The sequence below is a fragment of the Paralichthys olivaceus genome, chromosome 7 (genome assembly GCF_024713975.1).
Source record: "Paralichthys olivaceus isolate ysfri-2021 chromosome 7, ASM2471397v2, whole genome shotgun sequence".
NCBI lineage: Eukaryota > Metazoa > Chordata > Actinopteri > Pleuronectiformes > Paralichthyidae > Paralichthys > Paralichthys olivaceus.
In genome coordinates this window covers 19,883,376-19,900,307 of record NC_091099.1, presented here as the reverse complement: position 1 = coordinate 19,900,307, position 16,932 = coordinate 19,883,376, and the positions used below count along the sequence as shown (strand labels likewise).

At 40.3% G+C, this 16,932-nt stretch overlaps 1 protein-coding gene across 7 annotated transcripts in view; it reads left to right on the top strand.

The window, feature by feature from the left end:
- Window positions 1-10,608, top strand: part of LOC109623493 (transcription factor SOX-6-like) — a 103,820-nt gene extending 93,212 nt beyond the window's left edge. For 5 of the 7 annotated variants that reach the window (XM_069529070.1, XM_069529067.1, XM_069529068.1 and 2 more), the window contains 4 exons: window positions 1,659-1,767; window positions 2,768-2,938; window positions 5,505-5,718; window positions 7,660-8,744. In XM_069529070.1, the coding sequence (XP_069385171.1) occupies window positions 1,659-1,767; window positions 2,768-2,938; window positions 5,505-5,718; window positions 7,660-8,002 (837 nt within the window). In that variant the 3' untranslated portion in view covers window positions 8,003-8,744. Of the gene's footprint in view, window positions 1-1,658; window positions 1,768-2,767; window positions 2,939-5,504; window positions 5,719-7,659 lie in introns of all 7 variants that reach the window. The other 2 variants (XM_069529064.1, XM_069529069.1) reach the window with 2 other exon arrangements.
- The last annotated feature ends 6,324 nt before the right edge of the window (window positions 10,609-16,932 follow it).

Sequence of the window (16,932 nt, the reverse complement as noted above, 5' to 3'; positions counted from 1 at the left end):
TCTCTAATTCAGACCTGGCTTAAATAATAATGGAATATCAAACCTGCAATGGATGAGTTTAACTGTGCCAAAGCCAACGTGGTGCCAGGTAAAAGTTTCCCCTGTAAGCAGTGTTAAAGAACTGGAGCCTTACTCAATAGTGCAGACAATACAAATGGAGTTTAAAAAAGTGCTCTGTAATGTTGGTCCAAAAGGCAACTGTCCAGTATCAAACCAGCAGGCAACACGAGCCAGACCTTTTCCAATCTTGCCTGAACAAAGCAAAGACAATTCCTTATTCATTTGCCGCAAGGACTTTCAAATAGACCAAAGTCGACCAACCGCAGGGAATAATTACAAACTTTGACCCAGGTCTGCTGTTAATCTGCAGTTTGGATCGGTCCACCTCCATTGAAGCTGTCCGGGTCCATTTTTCCAAAAATCCTAACTTTATACTCTGCATTTGTTTTCCATCGGCCTCCTCCCATTTACCAGCAACAGTCTCAAAACGTATGATGTTTAAAAAAAGATGTTCTGTAATGCTACAGAGAGACTATAGCACAGTTTGGCAATTTTGGTAAGGATCATTTTTGACAGCTAAACTAATTTATAATCGAATTTAAGAGAAAGAACCAAAGCTAGACTCATTTACAGAAGTCTTACAGCATCATCATGAGGAGAATCTCTTTCCCCAAGCTATTGTTTAGCAACACTAGCTTTTAAGGGACTTCTTTTTCGACTCTGAACCATATTCTTGTCTCTGGACTATAGTTTTCCATTCCACTCCTCTTTCTTTTTTCTTTTGCTCAGCTCTATCCATCTCATTCTGTCATTCCCTCTTTCTCTCGTTTCTTTAGTCCTTTGTTAGGCGGTTGCTTCCTGCGGTGAGCATGGCACTGCCCAGGCACATGTTCTGTGGTGGGCCTGATTACAGCCCTGCCGTAGTGCTGACATTGGCCCGCGCCGACTCCTCATCTATAAACACAGACACACACATGCGCACACACACATGCACATACACACCAGCCCTTAAGTTCCACCAACTCTGCCAGCGGCTACCGTGGCATGACTTCATCCGGCAACCATTCCTTGCGTCAAACAAAATGCCTCTGTCACCAGAAAAAGGAGGAGAGCTAAGGGGGAGGGAGGGAGGGCAGAGGAGAAGACGAGGGGAGAGGAGAACAGAGGAGGAGCGTGGATGTGCGGTAGCTGTGCGGAGGGTTCGATGTTTTCCACCACAGTTTGGGAGTGTGGTGGGGTAATTTTAGCTGGAAGGCCCTGAGGCAGGCTGCTGGTAGAAGTTATTTGTCTCAGAAGCGAAGTGACAGGCAAGAAGACGAGGACACAGAGAGGTTTGGGAAGACGCTGATGATTAGCACAGCTTTGAAGCAGCTATGACTTCTCTATTAGCTAATGGCATAACCAACATCATTACTCATTTAGCTTAGATACAGTAACAAAAAATGTCCTCTATGCCAATTCAAACCAGCAATTAGTTTTATTGTCATCACGATTGAAGTCGTCCAGAGTAACCCAGATGAACAGATGCCAGACATCTTGATCCAGACACCGAAAATGAAAACTTCATATGATGTATTTATGGGGGACATGTATCAACCACTCACTTCAGATTCTCAGCTTACTTGCGGTAACACCTAAAACCTCTTCATGCATTGCAGGAGCGGCTGCACTATGAGACGCTGAGCCAGCACCTGGGGAAGCTCGGAGAGGATGCTGGGAAGATGGTCCACCGGGTCATCGACCTGACGAGACCAGAAGATCTGGATGGTGAGCACTTCTGCTGCCTATCACTGTTTTTATTGCCCTTCCATTTTATCCTCATAAGGTTTTGTTTTGGTGTGGACATTTGTCTGTCTCTTGAATTTTTGTTCATTACAATCTCTGTAATTTAGAAATCTAAAAAGCAGCACAGATAATGGAAGCCTCAAGGGAAACAAGTTGCTGGAGTATTGGGGAGCCTAGTTAGAAGCAGTCGCATCCTGTTCAGACTAAATTAATACCAGTGACCCTTAACTCAGTGGGCCCCTTAGAGAAGAGGCCCTACTTCTAGTGACTTTGTATCTCGGAGCTTTGATGACGTCGAAGAGCTTGAACATACAGGTATTTTGCAAATACAAATATTTATTGTGCTCCTCAGGAAGCTAGGAGAGACCGGAGGGTGAAGGACACCCGCCACAGCTAAACAGAGTGCTCAATGTCAACATTTTACGCTCTTGACATTTTCTTTTACACTGTTATTATTCCTTCGAGTACACAAGAGGTTGAATTCTCCTCCTTTTCTCCACAGTTAGTGTTTGTGACACAAGATCCCACCCGGTACAAGTATGCAAACAAAAGCAGGTGAAGACAGGCAGCGTGTCTGTTAATGGTCAAGAGAGTTTAGTGCAAATAAGAACTATGTCATTTCACTGAATGTGGTGTAAGGACACTGACTTTTTTCCTCAACCCATCTGTTTCTCATAAAGCACCACTGTTTACAGGGTTGAGGAGTGCTCATCGTGGTTTAGTTTAGAGTCAGACAAGTAAATATGGAGCATAGGCATTGAGATACCGTCTGTTTGTGCAAACATGTTGAGGGCATTCCGACAAGACCCCCATCAGACTTTTATTATACATCCTCCTACAAGGAGGCAGAAAGAGGCCTCAGGAGGCAAGAAACAAACAGGAAGAGCTCCTCCTTATCACTGCTGTATTGAACATTTAAAGTGTGAATGTATGTGACGATGACAAACTTATGTAGAAAATGACATTTCTTTGTGTCACACAGGGAATAATGTCACGGAGGCCCGAGTATTCAGGGAGGCGCGAGGCAGGAACACCACCGAGCCCCACATCAAGCGGCCCATGAACGCCTTCATGGTTTGGGCCAAAGACGAGAGGAGGAAGATCCTGCAGACTTTCCCCGACATGCACAACTCTAACATCAGCAAGATCCTCGGTGAGATTTCATATCTTAGAAAGAGCTTCATCAGAAACTTTCTCTGCAGCGGTTCCACGGAATTATTTTAATCTATGGGGGTGCACGTGCAAATGCTTTCACACAAAACATATTCTGGGTGATACACACACCTTTTAAGATGATAGCGTGACAGAACACACAGCGAATAAAGAGGCACACAGCTTAACAATGTAGCAGCAGTGCAAAGCACCAAGTTAGAGATCTCTTACGTTATAATGAGAAGTGTCAAAATTGTTTTGGTTCATTATGAAACTGTGGCAGGACAAATTAGAACATGGTGGGCTGCCACAGTCTAGATAATTAATGGGAAACACTGCTTTGACACGGGATAGGGGATTAGCCTTGGTGGAGGTTTGTGCTCTCAGAGCATCTAACTCATTTGTACATTGGGTGAAGTATTTTTGCTTTGAACTTAAAGTGTTCTTTTGGTTAATAAAAGTAATTACATCGGTAATTTGATAATTAGTTTTTTATTTACAAGAAGAACAGAGGGACAAAATCAACACCCCATTTTATTATCCTCCCCTTTTTGCTCCAACATGAATTTTCTGTGCTGCTCCAAAGGGAGCGGAGCTGAAGCATTTTTTATTAACACCCAAGATGGCAGCCTGATGTGGAGAGGTCTGTCGAATCCACTATCAAGATAGATCCATTTGCGAATGTAAATGAATGATGCCAGACAAATTCAAACACTTCTGTTTTGGGATACAAACAAGAACAATGTTCTCATCCGCTGCACACCTTACAGATGCACTCTCACAAACCCTTAATAACAAAAAATCACCGTGGCTACAGAAGTGCTTCTGCATCCTTCCATTATCTTGTTCAATGACAGTGCCTCTGGCCGCTGATGTCCCTCAAATCTGTGAATTTTTTTCAAGGTCGACCTCTCTGCTCATTAGCTCACGCTGCCACTATTTCCTACAGTTCACAGGGTTTCTCACCAATATTCTGTGCACTATAAGAAGCGCCAGTGTTTTTCGACCTGGAACACTCCACACACAGAGCTCCACTGTGTCGGCCTGACTAGTGTGATGGATGCATTTAGTTAAAAAGCAGCCGTGTTGATACTAACCTCCTCGACACAGATAGCCATTCACACGGTGCTGAGCGTAACGGTTCTTCATGAAACGCTCCTAAGACTTCCACTGTCCGGTGCAGGGCTCCAGTGAACTTGAGGGTTGCTGAATGTAAATGCTCCTCCTGAGCAACGTTAACAAAGTGCTTTTTCTTAGGTGGGGCTGTCGTACTGACTTACAGCTCCGAATGGGCTCTGATAAAGGGAAGGTTTGTGTTCTGCAAAAAAAATGCTTTTTCTAATTTATAGGTTGCAAATCCAAGGACATCAGTGACAGGATTCAAATTCAAATGGGATATTTCAACTCCTTCTTTAGTGAAATGATTTGTTTAATAGCCGTGATTACAGTCAAGTATGAACAAGGAGCTCCTGCTGCTATGAAACACAGATCATTTTCTAGATATTCATCAAGATTCTGTGGCAACACCGGAACAAAAAGTAGAACTCAAAGTGCACAATTGTGTACTTGAACATCGCTGCATGTGTGTGCTCAATGTCTTTCCAACATAATAACACAGCTGGATGTCCGGGAGTGGGTGGCTTCAAAAAAACACCTCCCTGTTTCCTGTGTCAGAAAAGTACAAGAGCATTTTTTGATAAACCTTGATAAACAGAGGAGCGAGGCAGCGTGTATAATGAGTTGCCAGAGTGCCTCGCAGATGTCCTACATTCCTGCAGTAATGGCCCTGTCCACTTGTTCAGAAGGTGCTCTCACCAAGGAAAATAATAAGCACACAATGAATCATTCTTCTTGAGCAAAGAGGGAGCAGAGTGTAATCCACTCCTGACTTTAAACAGCCTCCTTGGTTCAAGAGTCAGTTGTGTCTGTTCACATGATCATTTTCATCCTTAATAAACTAGGAGAAACGCTGCCTTTTGTGTCTTCACCAGGGCTTCTGTTGAATGATTGAAGTAATAGGCAGTTGAAATGACAGTATGTTAGTACTGCTGGATCACTGTTTCAGGGCCCATTTCACCTATTTTACCGCAAACTCACATCCATAGAAACTGTTTACAAAAGCTTGTCAAAACCTTTTTCAACACTCAAAAGTCAAAGTCAAGTTTTTTGTCAATTTTGCCATATGGACAGGACATGGATACACCCAGTGTAAACATTTTAGTAGACATATAAGTATACAACACATATGTGATGCAATTAATTAATATGCAGTCAAAAAGGCACAGGGTAGATAGGATATGAACTGCAGTGTACAATTGTAGAGCAAACCAGAATTGTATAAAATAGATTAAGCAGTGCAATAATTAATTGTGACTAATGTGCAGATAATATACAGTTATAACTTCCTTAAGTCCCTTTCAACTCACCAAGATTATTTTTTTGTTCATAATGTGCATAAAGTGTATTAACACACATATATAGCATGTTTTATGACATAGCTATTAAAAGTTAAACAACACCAGAACCTAAAACAAACACAAAACTAAAATTTCGATCCCTTGCTCCAGGCTCTCGCTGGAAATCCATGACCAACCAGGAGAAACAGCCGTACTATGAGGAGCAGGCCCGTCTGAGCAAGATCCACTTGGAGAAATATCCCAACTACAAATACAAGCCGCGGCCCAAGAGAACCTGCATCATCGACGGCAAGAAGCTGCGCATCGGAGAGTACAAGCAGATGATGAGGTCACGACGTCAGGAGATGAGGCAGTTCTTTGTGGGGTGAGTAGCAGTGTGAGACTCTGTCCCTGAACATCAGGTAGCTTTTTATGTAAGTGCTCACACTAGTTTGAAAAGAAGCTGCAGTTTTTTTCTGTTATGTGGTTTTAAAATGTAATTTTAAATGAGGCTAATTTACATGGTTGGGACCTTTAAATGGCAGTTAAGTGTAATCATTTTTGTTCTTTTAATTTAATTTAATTTAAATCCAAGAAATAAGTAGCCGCTCATTGAGAATATTTGTTCCCTCCTGGTGACTGATTTGTTTTACTATAAAACAGAATTAAAGCACAGTATCCTGTTAACAAGGGAATTCTCTGTTTTACATCAGTGTTTTTGATGCAAGCTATATTTTCTCAGACGTGGCTTGTCCAACACACGTTGTCCATTACTGCAGTATATGCAGAAGAAATGTGCACATTTCACAGACCATTGTGCATTGACAGACACGAGCCTTGGACCACAGACGGGCTTTGTGTGTTGCTCAAGAAGACCATGACTCTCTTACTGCACCTGTGACCTCTCAGTTCGCCCTTCTCTTTAATAAACAGACCTTTCTGTCAGCCTCCTTGGCCTGAATATGGGTATTCAGAAAAAAAGAAATAATTGCTTTGATAAAATATAAAGCACCAATATGTAAACAATGCATAATTCAGATATTTTGCTTCTTTTTATTTGTTTTATTGTTTCTTAACAATTTCTAACTTATATATTTGTTGGAGGTTTGTGGACTGACTATCAGGGTTCATGGAGCCTTTATGAAAGGTTTTCTCTGAGCCTCCTGTGGTTCTATCTGCAAAACCCTTTAAACGTTTTCTGAAGAGCTTTAGATTTTTTCGAGTGTAGCGAGCACAGCGAGGGGAATAACAGTGGCATTGTCTTAATGGGAACCAGCCATGGATGTGTTTAAAGCCATCACAGTGGCCTGTGTTTCAGATGGATTTACCAGAGGCCACGGCTTTGAATAAGAGCGATTTTTAATAGCTTGTCATTTATTAAATTAGGACAATGCCGGGCGCTTGCGGGCAGTGAAATTGGACACAGACAGACATAGTGGAATATGAAATGTAAGCAGATGTTTGAGAGGGAACAAGAGTGAGGCAGACGTCACAAGCTAAATGCCACATTTACTGTGTGTGGTCAAGTAAATGCAAGAAAAACTGGGCTTATGATTCTTCAGGCCTGGACTTTCAATCAAAGTTAAATCACACAGTGTCTAGGAGCCAGTACACAGCAAGTTTCTGGCACATTCCATACAAGTAATGCAGTGTTGTTTTAATGTGCAAATGAGTCTGTCAGGCCGTGCGGCGGTAATTGTTTCAGGAGACAGAGGAGGGAGAAGTGTGAGGTGAGAAAAGTGACAGCAATCTTCCTGCTTTATGTGTCTCATTTGAGCAGCCAGAGGGCCTGTTTGAGTGATGTACGTTCTCCCTCATTCCGTCCGTATCTTAACAGGTTATTTAGCTCCTTGCTGCTGTGAGCTGGCAGAAAGAGCTCTGTGTCAGGACATGCCCGACCAGATGAGAAGTGTCGCTGTTAACTTAAGTGGTCTCAGAATTAATATTTTGTTCAAAGAGATTTGCTCAAAGGTTAAAAAAGACTCATGAATCACAGCCTGATCAGTCAAAAGCTGTCAGCTTTGTCGCACCGTTAGCAACTGATCTGTTAACTGTTACTATGACCTGATGTTTTTTTATTATTTTCACAGTTTCTGTATGCACCGGAAAAATTACAACTTAAGAAATGTTGAATTTATTTGAAAGAACTTGATGGATCAGATGGATTGAAATGAAATTATATACAGAAATTCATGTTCCCCTGTGTGGGGAATATACCATATCATTTGTGTATATCTTTATTTTTAAATCAAATTAAAATTATTTTTGTCTAATACCTTCATCTTTTTCTTACATCCTTCCTTTTCTCACTTCCCTTGTTAACCAGGCCTCAGCCACCAATTCCTCTTGGCAACAGCCCGGGTGGGGTAGGAGTTTACCCAGGTGCCATAACCATGGCGACGACAGCCACGCCATCCCCACACCTGACCTCAGACTGCTCCAGCAACTCAGCCAGCCCTGAACCCGCCATCCCCGTCATTCAGAGCACATACGGGGTAAAGTCCGAGCCAGGTGGAGGCAGCAATGGCGGCCGAGTCAGAGCCTTGGATCTGCCCAGCGATCCTGCCAACGGAGACGACGACATGGACATGTACGAAGACTTTGATGATGAGCCAAAGTCAGACTATAGCAGTGACCATGAGACGCGGGAGGCCATCAGTGCCAACTGAGTGTGCTCAGGGTGTGAGTTGTAAAAAGAGAAAAATTAAAAACTCCCGTAATACTCAGAAACACTTTTTAAAAAACATAGTTTATTACAGAGACCTTCTAACAAACTTTAAGGACATGCTGCATCATGCGCTGAGCGTGCCCAGACAGGACATACACTCAGCGGACATGCTCAGAAGGTTATGGACAGTTTATTGAGGGATGTCCAGTTGAAGAAGAGTGCTGGAGAATGTGACGCGAGAACACGACCCGAAGAGACACTCAGACTTTCAGCTGACGACGAACTTCAGTTTCCTACACGCCGACAATCTTAACAGGAGTGAACAAGAGCTAGGAGAAAGAGAGTAAGAGAGAATGGGACACAGAACAAATGGACGACAAACACATTGCTGTGTGGTTTGTAAAGAGCATGCATGGATTCTGAAGTATCAGGAATTGGTCTTCAAACGCTATTTGGTCTTAAATGTTTAAGGAGTGAATTAGTTTTTATCATTATGTATTTACATCTTTGTGTTTTCTGTTTTGTTTCTTTTTGTTTTTGTTCAATAGACTTTTTTCTGACAGGTCACTGCCTGTACAAACTCTGGACTGTCAGAACTTGAAATTTCAAAAGTTTTAATATAAATCCTAGCTCTTGTAATCTTATAGTCTTACTTTTTTTTCTTACATTTACAGTGCATCGACATCTTGTTTCTGACAAACTGCTTACATTACATTACTGTTAGATTTTTTTTTTTTAAATATCCCAGCTCAGGTATGATGTGCCAGCTTGTGAATGTGTTTTTGTTTTGTTTGTTTTCATATAAAAAGAGTGGTAGGACTTTTTAGACTGTCAATGAAATATGGGGAGCAACATCCCTTATATAACATTATTATTATTATTATTATTATTATTATTATTAGTACCCAGACATTGTATGGATTTAATTCAAATGTGCCAAACCTACATTCACATTCACTCTGGATGTCGTAGTCTTAACTTCCAATGCTGCAAAAAAGTCTTATACAATCAGCTGTCTGTATCTGATGAGATGAGTTCCTGCTTGGTACCTGCTGGCTTCCCTCCTCAGGGAAGATTTGTTTTCATCGCACTGTTTCAGTCATTCACACACAAACACACACATGCACACATTTCGTGTCACTCAGTGGCAGACCCTCCGGCTTTTAGAAGAGTAGCATTGTATGAGTCTGTTCCTCTATTCCATTGTATTGGTGCTTTCAAGAACCACATTGCCCATAGTTCCTTGAGGCCAAACACTTACCATGATCTGCAACAAATGAAGCGCAGTATGGTGTACTGAACCCCGACTTTCATCATTTGTCAAGTCATGCTATGGTTTAATTTCTACCTTAATATACACTTATATAATAATAATTCAGTCTTAAAAGTGAACCTTCAGCAACATAACGAAGGGGAAGAAGCAGCCCCACGAAGAACATATACTGTAGGATAAGAGTTATTAACTGTGTTTTCAATCGGTACAAAGATGTGCAAAATGTTAATATTTGTATTAGTTTGTTAATATTTTTTAAATGTCTTCTCTGCATCATGTGGGAAAGATACACCAAATTGTTTAAAAAAATTATATATAGTTGCAAATAAATGGTACTAATAGGTGTGTTATTTCGAGAAGGGTACCTTTTTCTACATCGCATGTATATTTTGAAGACAAGTAAATTATTAAGAGAAGAATGGAGGAAAAAAAGGTGCATCATTTATTCTGAGCTTCTCAGTCGCAACCTTTGGTCGGATCACACAAGTTTTTCCACAGTCTGGAGTGATATGTTCCTCTTTCGTCTTGGTGAGGCCCAGTGGTCAGCACCATGCTGGGTGTGCACCATTTTTTCCTCTATTTTACTCAGATGTCACATTCTTTCTCTCAAACGTCACTTTTTTTTTTTCTTTTGTCTATTTTCACCACGCTCTCTGCAATTTGGACACGTTTCCATTTTGGACACCTGTGACCTCAGGTGGTTTCTGGGTGCTGTGTTCAGCTGTATTCTGACTCCACATATCTCTTTGTGACCATATCTGGCAATTTTACTTGGAAAAGCCTCACAAGCTGGGACAAAACATTGGTTTTTGCTTGCATTATGGGGAAAAGGTCTCATACATATAGATTTCAGTTAGTGTCATACACATCCTAAGCACTGGATATAAATAGTATGTTTTTTTTTCTTTTTCTTTTTTTTCCAGTATTGACTAATGTGAAGTTGTTGTTTGATTTTCAACATGCTAAATTAGAACAGTCAAAAGTCTCTCTTGAGGAAGCCTTGTATATGCCAGGCACCAGTAAAATGCCATTTTCTCTAGAAGCATTTCATTTATTTAAACAAACATTGTTGCCTAAAGTGGTTGCATCACCTCTGATCTCTTTCAGGTAACCTCATGCTCTTGTCAGTTGTGACCAGCGGAAGCAGAACACGTTTTCTGGTCACACACACATTTTTATTTTTTTTGTGATGAGTATTGTATTTGAAATTCAATTGTGCGTTTTAACATTTCATTGTATTTATTAGCCAGCTTTGGCTCTAAAAAGTGTCAGTACAAACTTGGTGAGAAAGACAATCAAAAAAATAATAATAAATAAATAAAAAGTTAAGACGACATTTTTCCTTACAAAGTGCTTCTTTGACTTTTGTGCAACGATAAGAAATGAACTTGTCGTGAAACCGAATATTTGCAGAGAAGTGCTCGTGTTTTCTGTGTGAAAGCGCCTTGCACAAGTTTCAGGTAACTCTGCATGAATTCTTATTTCCATTACTCTAGATAGTGCCCTCACTTTCCAGGGATCTAATCATTTCCAACACAAGGATTCTGTTTTTAAAATTGAGCTGTTCCATTTGGTCTTTATATTTTGGTGGCCCATTACAGTAAATGTGGCCTATTGTTCCATTGTGTGTGTGTGTGTGTGTGTGTGTGTGTGTGTGTGTGTGAGGTAAGGCCACACATTCTGACTGTGCTGTGGTGTATACGCCATGGCGCCTGCACTCGCTGCAGCCAATCTCAGCGTTTTCAGAGAGAGAAACAGAGAGCTCAGCCATATGCAGCCACATCATAAATCTAATTGTAATTCCCAAATCAACTGTAGCGTCACCCTGTGAGGGGCGCCTGCAAGTTTGTCAGACACTCCTTTTATTTGGGAGGGGTGTTTGAAATCATATTTGTGCTGTTGCAATGTTAATCTCGTTAAATAAGTCATCATAATTTACATTTCCCTTTCCCTTTACTGCAGGATGAACATTTAGCTGTTTGCAAGTTGACAGATTGTTTCTGTGTGTGCTTGGTTGTGTCAGCATATTTAAAGCTTTCAGCACCTTAACAAAGGATATAGTTCAGTGCAGAGCAGTACTGCTTTCATTGCTTGATACTCACAGTCATATACATGTATATACAGTATGTGCTGCATGTACAAACTTCATTAATCTCTGAAAGAAACTGATCCATTTAGTTTTCCGGTAGTTTAAGCTTCTGGTAGCTACATGCAGATTAGTTATCAGAACAACAGAAAGGTCAAGTTGACCTAATATCATAACTGTGGCTTCAACACATTTTGGTTAACATTCCATTCAGATTTGTTTTGACACATCATCAAAGTAATTGTAGCATAGATTTTCCACAAAAAAAGTGGCATTATCTTGTAAAAAATGGAACAAATATTTATCAATTTTCCCACGTTAAAAAAATTAACATAAACAGGTTTCAAATTCCCACATCCCTCTTTTGTCAGTTTCATATTTAACTCGAACCTGAGCACAGAAAAACATTCCCCCCTCAGCCGATGAATGTCTTCATGAATCAAACTGCACATAAATAATTCTGCAGTCAAGTTCAAACATCTATGTAACAAGAACATTTTGAGAACTTTAAAGAAGATGGTATCCCGTCATTATCATCATTGGATCAGACTTCATGTAACTGGGTCAGTAGCTGTTTATTAACCATGAAACTTATAGGGAAGCTGCAGTTACTGACATTTTATACAGAAATCTTTAAGGGATAGTTCACCCAAAATGCAGCCAAAATGTTGTTCTTCAAACATTAACAAACAACAGAAAAAACCCCCACAAAATGCCTCCATACTGCTCTGTGGTGTCATCCAAGTGTTTCTGTGCAGCTTTCTGGAGTTCAATACTCACAAGTTCTTACGATACTCACAAGTTCTCACGATACTCACAAGTTCTCACGATACTCACAAGTTCTCAATGCAGTTCACCCCTGAAACTCCAAAAGTTTTTGAGGACACACTTCAGCCACTCCTCAATCAGCATAGTGTCGAGTAGATTATGGGTGAATTTTCATTTTCGGGTGAACTAAAACGGGGCTGTTGCTCTAACCTGATGAAAGGGCAACCACATCTCCAGGTGCCAGATGGCGTAAAATATGTTTTTTATTTTTATATTGTTTGACTACATATTGGCCTCAAGGCCTTGTGGTTGTGTCTCATTTTTAATTTATTTATAAGAATCAGAATTAATACCCAATGTCCACAGCTTTTTTTTAACTTTCTCTAGAGCCATTGGCTATGGGATCCCCCCCGCTGGATTCACACATCTACTTCTCCTGTATTTCCCACGGACATTATACTAAGAGGTCTGGCCGATAAAGTCTTCAGAAACTATGGAGCATCTCACTCAGACATTTGCCTTCACACATGCACCTCCTCTGGAGAAAATACCGAGGATCTGCCGAGTCCAGTGTTTGAAAGTGGCTTAGGTAAAATTTATTTCCTTCAGCTTGAGGGTCACCTCATGTTTGTCTGCTCGAGTCTCGACTCTGCTGGTTCGCTTGCCGTCTGGCCAATCATACAGTCCCACTCACAGCTCAGCTTTCTTTAGTTCCGTCTTGCAAACCGCTTTTCCTGTTTTGCTTTCAGCCTTCGCCTGCCAGAACTCTCATCTCTTCAATAAATCTTGAATTAATCACTTGTACCTGTGTTCTGCATTTAGCCTCACCATGGGCATAACACCCATTTTATGAGGCTGGAACCATTATTCACTTTCTCTATCACACATCAAGCATTAGCGGCACAGGGAAAATTAGGGTTTAGTGACTTGCCTACGAGTATCCTTGGATCCTTTGGCAGCTCAGCCAAAGGTAAATGTGGTGTTGGCTGTGAACAACTTGAGTGCAGCCTTGTGCAGATCGTTTCTGAGACCAGACAAACAAATACAAGAAAAAGGTTAAAACTAGATATTTGAGTGCAGAGAGAGGGTTTGCCTTGTTATCATGCTAATTGTTTTTTCTCAAGTGAGGAAGACATTGACAATCATGATCAATTGAGCAGTAATTACAAAGGCTTTGATTTTACCTTTCTTTTCTCACAGGTTCCTGACATGTGTGGAGATGATGAGGCATAATGACATGCTTTCTTCATGAAAGCCCAGTTTCAGATGGAAGCCCCAGGCAAATTAACTTTTTTATTTCTAAAAACCATCTTGAAGAGTAAAGAGAACAAAATCTTTTCTCTTCTTAGCCATCAGGCCTTTAGATCAAGAGAATCAAAATTTGCTATTACAAGGGAGGAGCCCCCTTCAAACGTGTTGGGGAGGCTCCATCTATGAGGCATCAAAGCCACACTGTTTATGATCATGGAGGCTCCACTAGTCATTAAATCGCACTGACTGGTCACAGTCATCCCCTTTGAGCTGAGAGCTGACGATGCTTAATCATTCAAATGCTCTTGATTCAAAAAGGGAATAATTGACCCCTGGCACTTGCGTTGAGTTGATCATGTTTCATGATGAGGACTGTGTGTGATTTTACAGGTAAAGAGTAGAAGTTTGCATTTATTTATTGAAATCTAGGTTAATTGGTTTGATAAATGGATTTCAACACAATGCAAGCTTTAATACATGGAATCAAAACAGTTTAAAAAAAGGTTTGGGTGTAGAGGTCAAGGACAATTTTTTTCCTATGATTATACATAACACAACTACTTAATAAGCATCTGTTCTCTAATGGGTCTTTACTGGAAAATGACTATACGGTAGATAATGGATTACAAAAGTGAGTATACAATTCAACCTAAGGAGGAACATGAATGCAAAGATCCTAAATCCAAAACAGTTTAGTTTTGATTAATTAAAAATATCCTTCAGTGTAATCTAGCCAATCTATCAATAAAAACTGTAAATGTCCACCCCCTGGTGTTGCTCGAGGATAGATCAGGTAATCACTAAAGTTTGTATCCTCTGGGGACTATGAAGATCTGTTAATTTAATAAATATATACACAGCTATAAATCTAATAGGTATGGAGATATGGATCACATCGGACTGACAGTCAAACACATTGACATCGCTTTAAAGGTAGGATTGCACAATTATTGTGTAGTCGATGTTCAGCTTTTCTTTGCACTCTGTCCTTGAGTCGGCCTCTAGCAGTTGTCAGTCAGTGCACGTTCATGTGTTTTGGGGGGTAAGCTTTGACAAGAGGGCTGATGGGAGAGGGTGGGATGTATAAGTTGCATATTTTTAGAGTACAGCCTGCTTTTGCTGCTTTTCAAGGACTACAAACCCTAGTTCTAAAGATAAATACTTACATTAACGTATTGCTTCATATAGGTAGTAGAATTGCACATGGCACAACAATGTAAAACATTACAGGAATATGGTGTAGTTATTAGTAGCTATCTGTGTTCAAACCTACCTGCCTTTATGTGTCGTGATTGGTGGTTATCTGAAGCCATGTTATCGACTGGCAACCTGAATGAGATGTAACACGCTTCTTGTCCAATGTCAGCTGGCTGCAGCACTGAAGGCTAAGTGTTATAATTAAGGGATGGTTAAAACATGTGTTATTGTATCCCTTAAATTAAACAGTGTGACCAAAGAAAGTGTTTCTCCTTATATATTTGCACTGATAAACATATTACTTTCATTTTAAGAAACACTATAATTTAGCTGTATGTAAAACCTCCCCTTGAATGGACAATTTGGAACATTTTTACCTAATGAAAATTGACAAAGATTGTACATTGGGATGGGGGTTTATGAAAATCCCTAGGGTCAGTAGCCTTGGGAGGCCTTCAACAATTACTAAAAAGCTAAAAGAAACACCTGAATAAAGAGAAGTCTTTCAAAAAAATCTCTTTGAAAGGAGTTGCTTTAGCTGTGTCTGTGTTTCCCAGTCTTTGAAACATTGCATAAAGGACTATAGTTCTTCTTTTAATGCAGTTAGAAATGAAAAAAAAAACCTACAGCCCTTATTCAGGAAAATGGGTAACGGACAAAAGGCCAATTTTTTCCTTTTTGAGGCAAAGTCCTTGTCATTTTAAGTGCATTAGTCCGCAAATTAAATATTATATGTTTAACGAAAAATGCCACTTTGAAAGCAGCTGGATTGTTTGACTCAAAGACACGGCTGCAGCCTTGATGAGTGGAACTGTGTGCGACCATGAAGAGGTAAAGAACGCCATTGTTGCAAGTGCACCCCTCATTTGACCTGCTGTCATCCTTTTGTGCTTTCCTCACAGATGAAGACACTAGACACAGTCATGCAGAGGAGGAAACTCAGACATTTCAGAGCATGTTGCATTCATTTTGCATGCTCTAATGTGTTTATTTCATTGACTAGACATCAACTTATTGTTCATTATTCTAAATGGTACCAAGCCCTACAGGCTTCCAGTTTGTAGACATCTCAACAACCTTGGATTATGTTTGATGCATCAACCCCAAATCTCTCTCCCATGACAACAACAACATTTACACATGATACAATTTCAGTTTATAGTAACTGTATGCGTCATTTCATCCTTTTCTCTAACCAATATCAAGGCTTTTAACCCCTCAACCTTCACTGCTACTTTCTGAAGCAATTATGTAGAGGCATTATACTTGGAATGCAAAAGTTCAATGACAATGCAAATAGCGTGGTCCAAAATAAGCAAATTTCGAAATCTGTGCCAATCAGGTCTGTGTCTCCTGGCTTGGTTCTAGATGGGTCGCCATGGTTTGGATTTGGGTAGAACATTTCGGGCCTTTCAGGTTTGGGCACCAATTTTTTGAGCCATTGTGAACATGTGGACAACTCACACATATGCAGCTGCAACATCAGACTGTGAGAAAGGCTCAATGAAAATGGTGAAAACAGACTGGAGGTCAATGCTGGGTGTTGGCACATTTTCTGACCCTCTACTCACATCCCTGGGTATTCCACGATATGACCCCACTCCTGCAGTTGAACGGTGGCACTCTGACTGCTTGAGAAGCCAGAGACCTTGTTTCTTGGATGGCTGTTCTGAGACAGAAGTTGTTTTTAAAAAGGACAATGAAAATTAAGTGGTGGTAGGTTGTGTATAATATGCAGCTCTGCTAGCTCACAGACTAGATCAATCAACACTTTGAAAAGAGGGTGAGAGGATGGGATACATCAGTTGCATATTTTTAAAAGTGTTCTATTTGAATGTACTCTTTGAATCAATTGAAACATGTAATGTTCTTTAACCTTTTTGTTTTCAGTGAATCTCAGTCTCCTTTGAAAGGTAACTTTATAACCCAAAGATCTGACTAAGTATAAGAGACAGTGAACCAAAGGCACACAGACACAAGTAAATGGTTTTAATGATCATTTGAGTAGCGAGATATTCAGTACTATTGTTCATGCCTGGTGATAAGGTTGTCGACATCTAAAAGCAAACTCCATCCTCTATTGAAGAAAGTCATGTGATATGATCAGAAACTCTAGAACAGCTACTAAACCTTGGACTGTGTGGTGAGTTTTTGTCAACTTCTTTTTCCAAAGACAAGGGTGAACTTTCATGCGCTGTTTTACTGTCTAACTTTTTCATTTGTTTTCCTTAGAGTATCCGCTGTTGGCAACTAAAGCCTGATTAAGGGCTTCGTGATTATGTTTAGGCAACTGAAAGCACTTGGTTAAGGTTCAGGAAACATTGTGGTTATGACAAATATATCACAAGGTTAGACA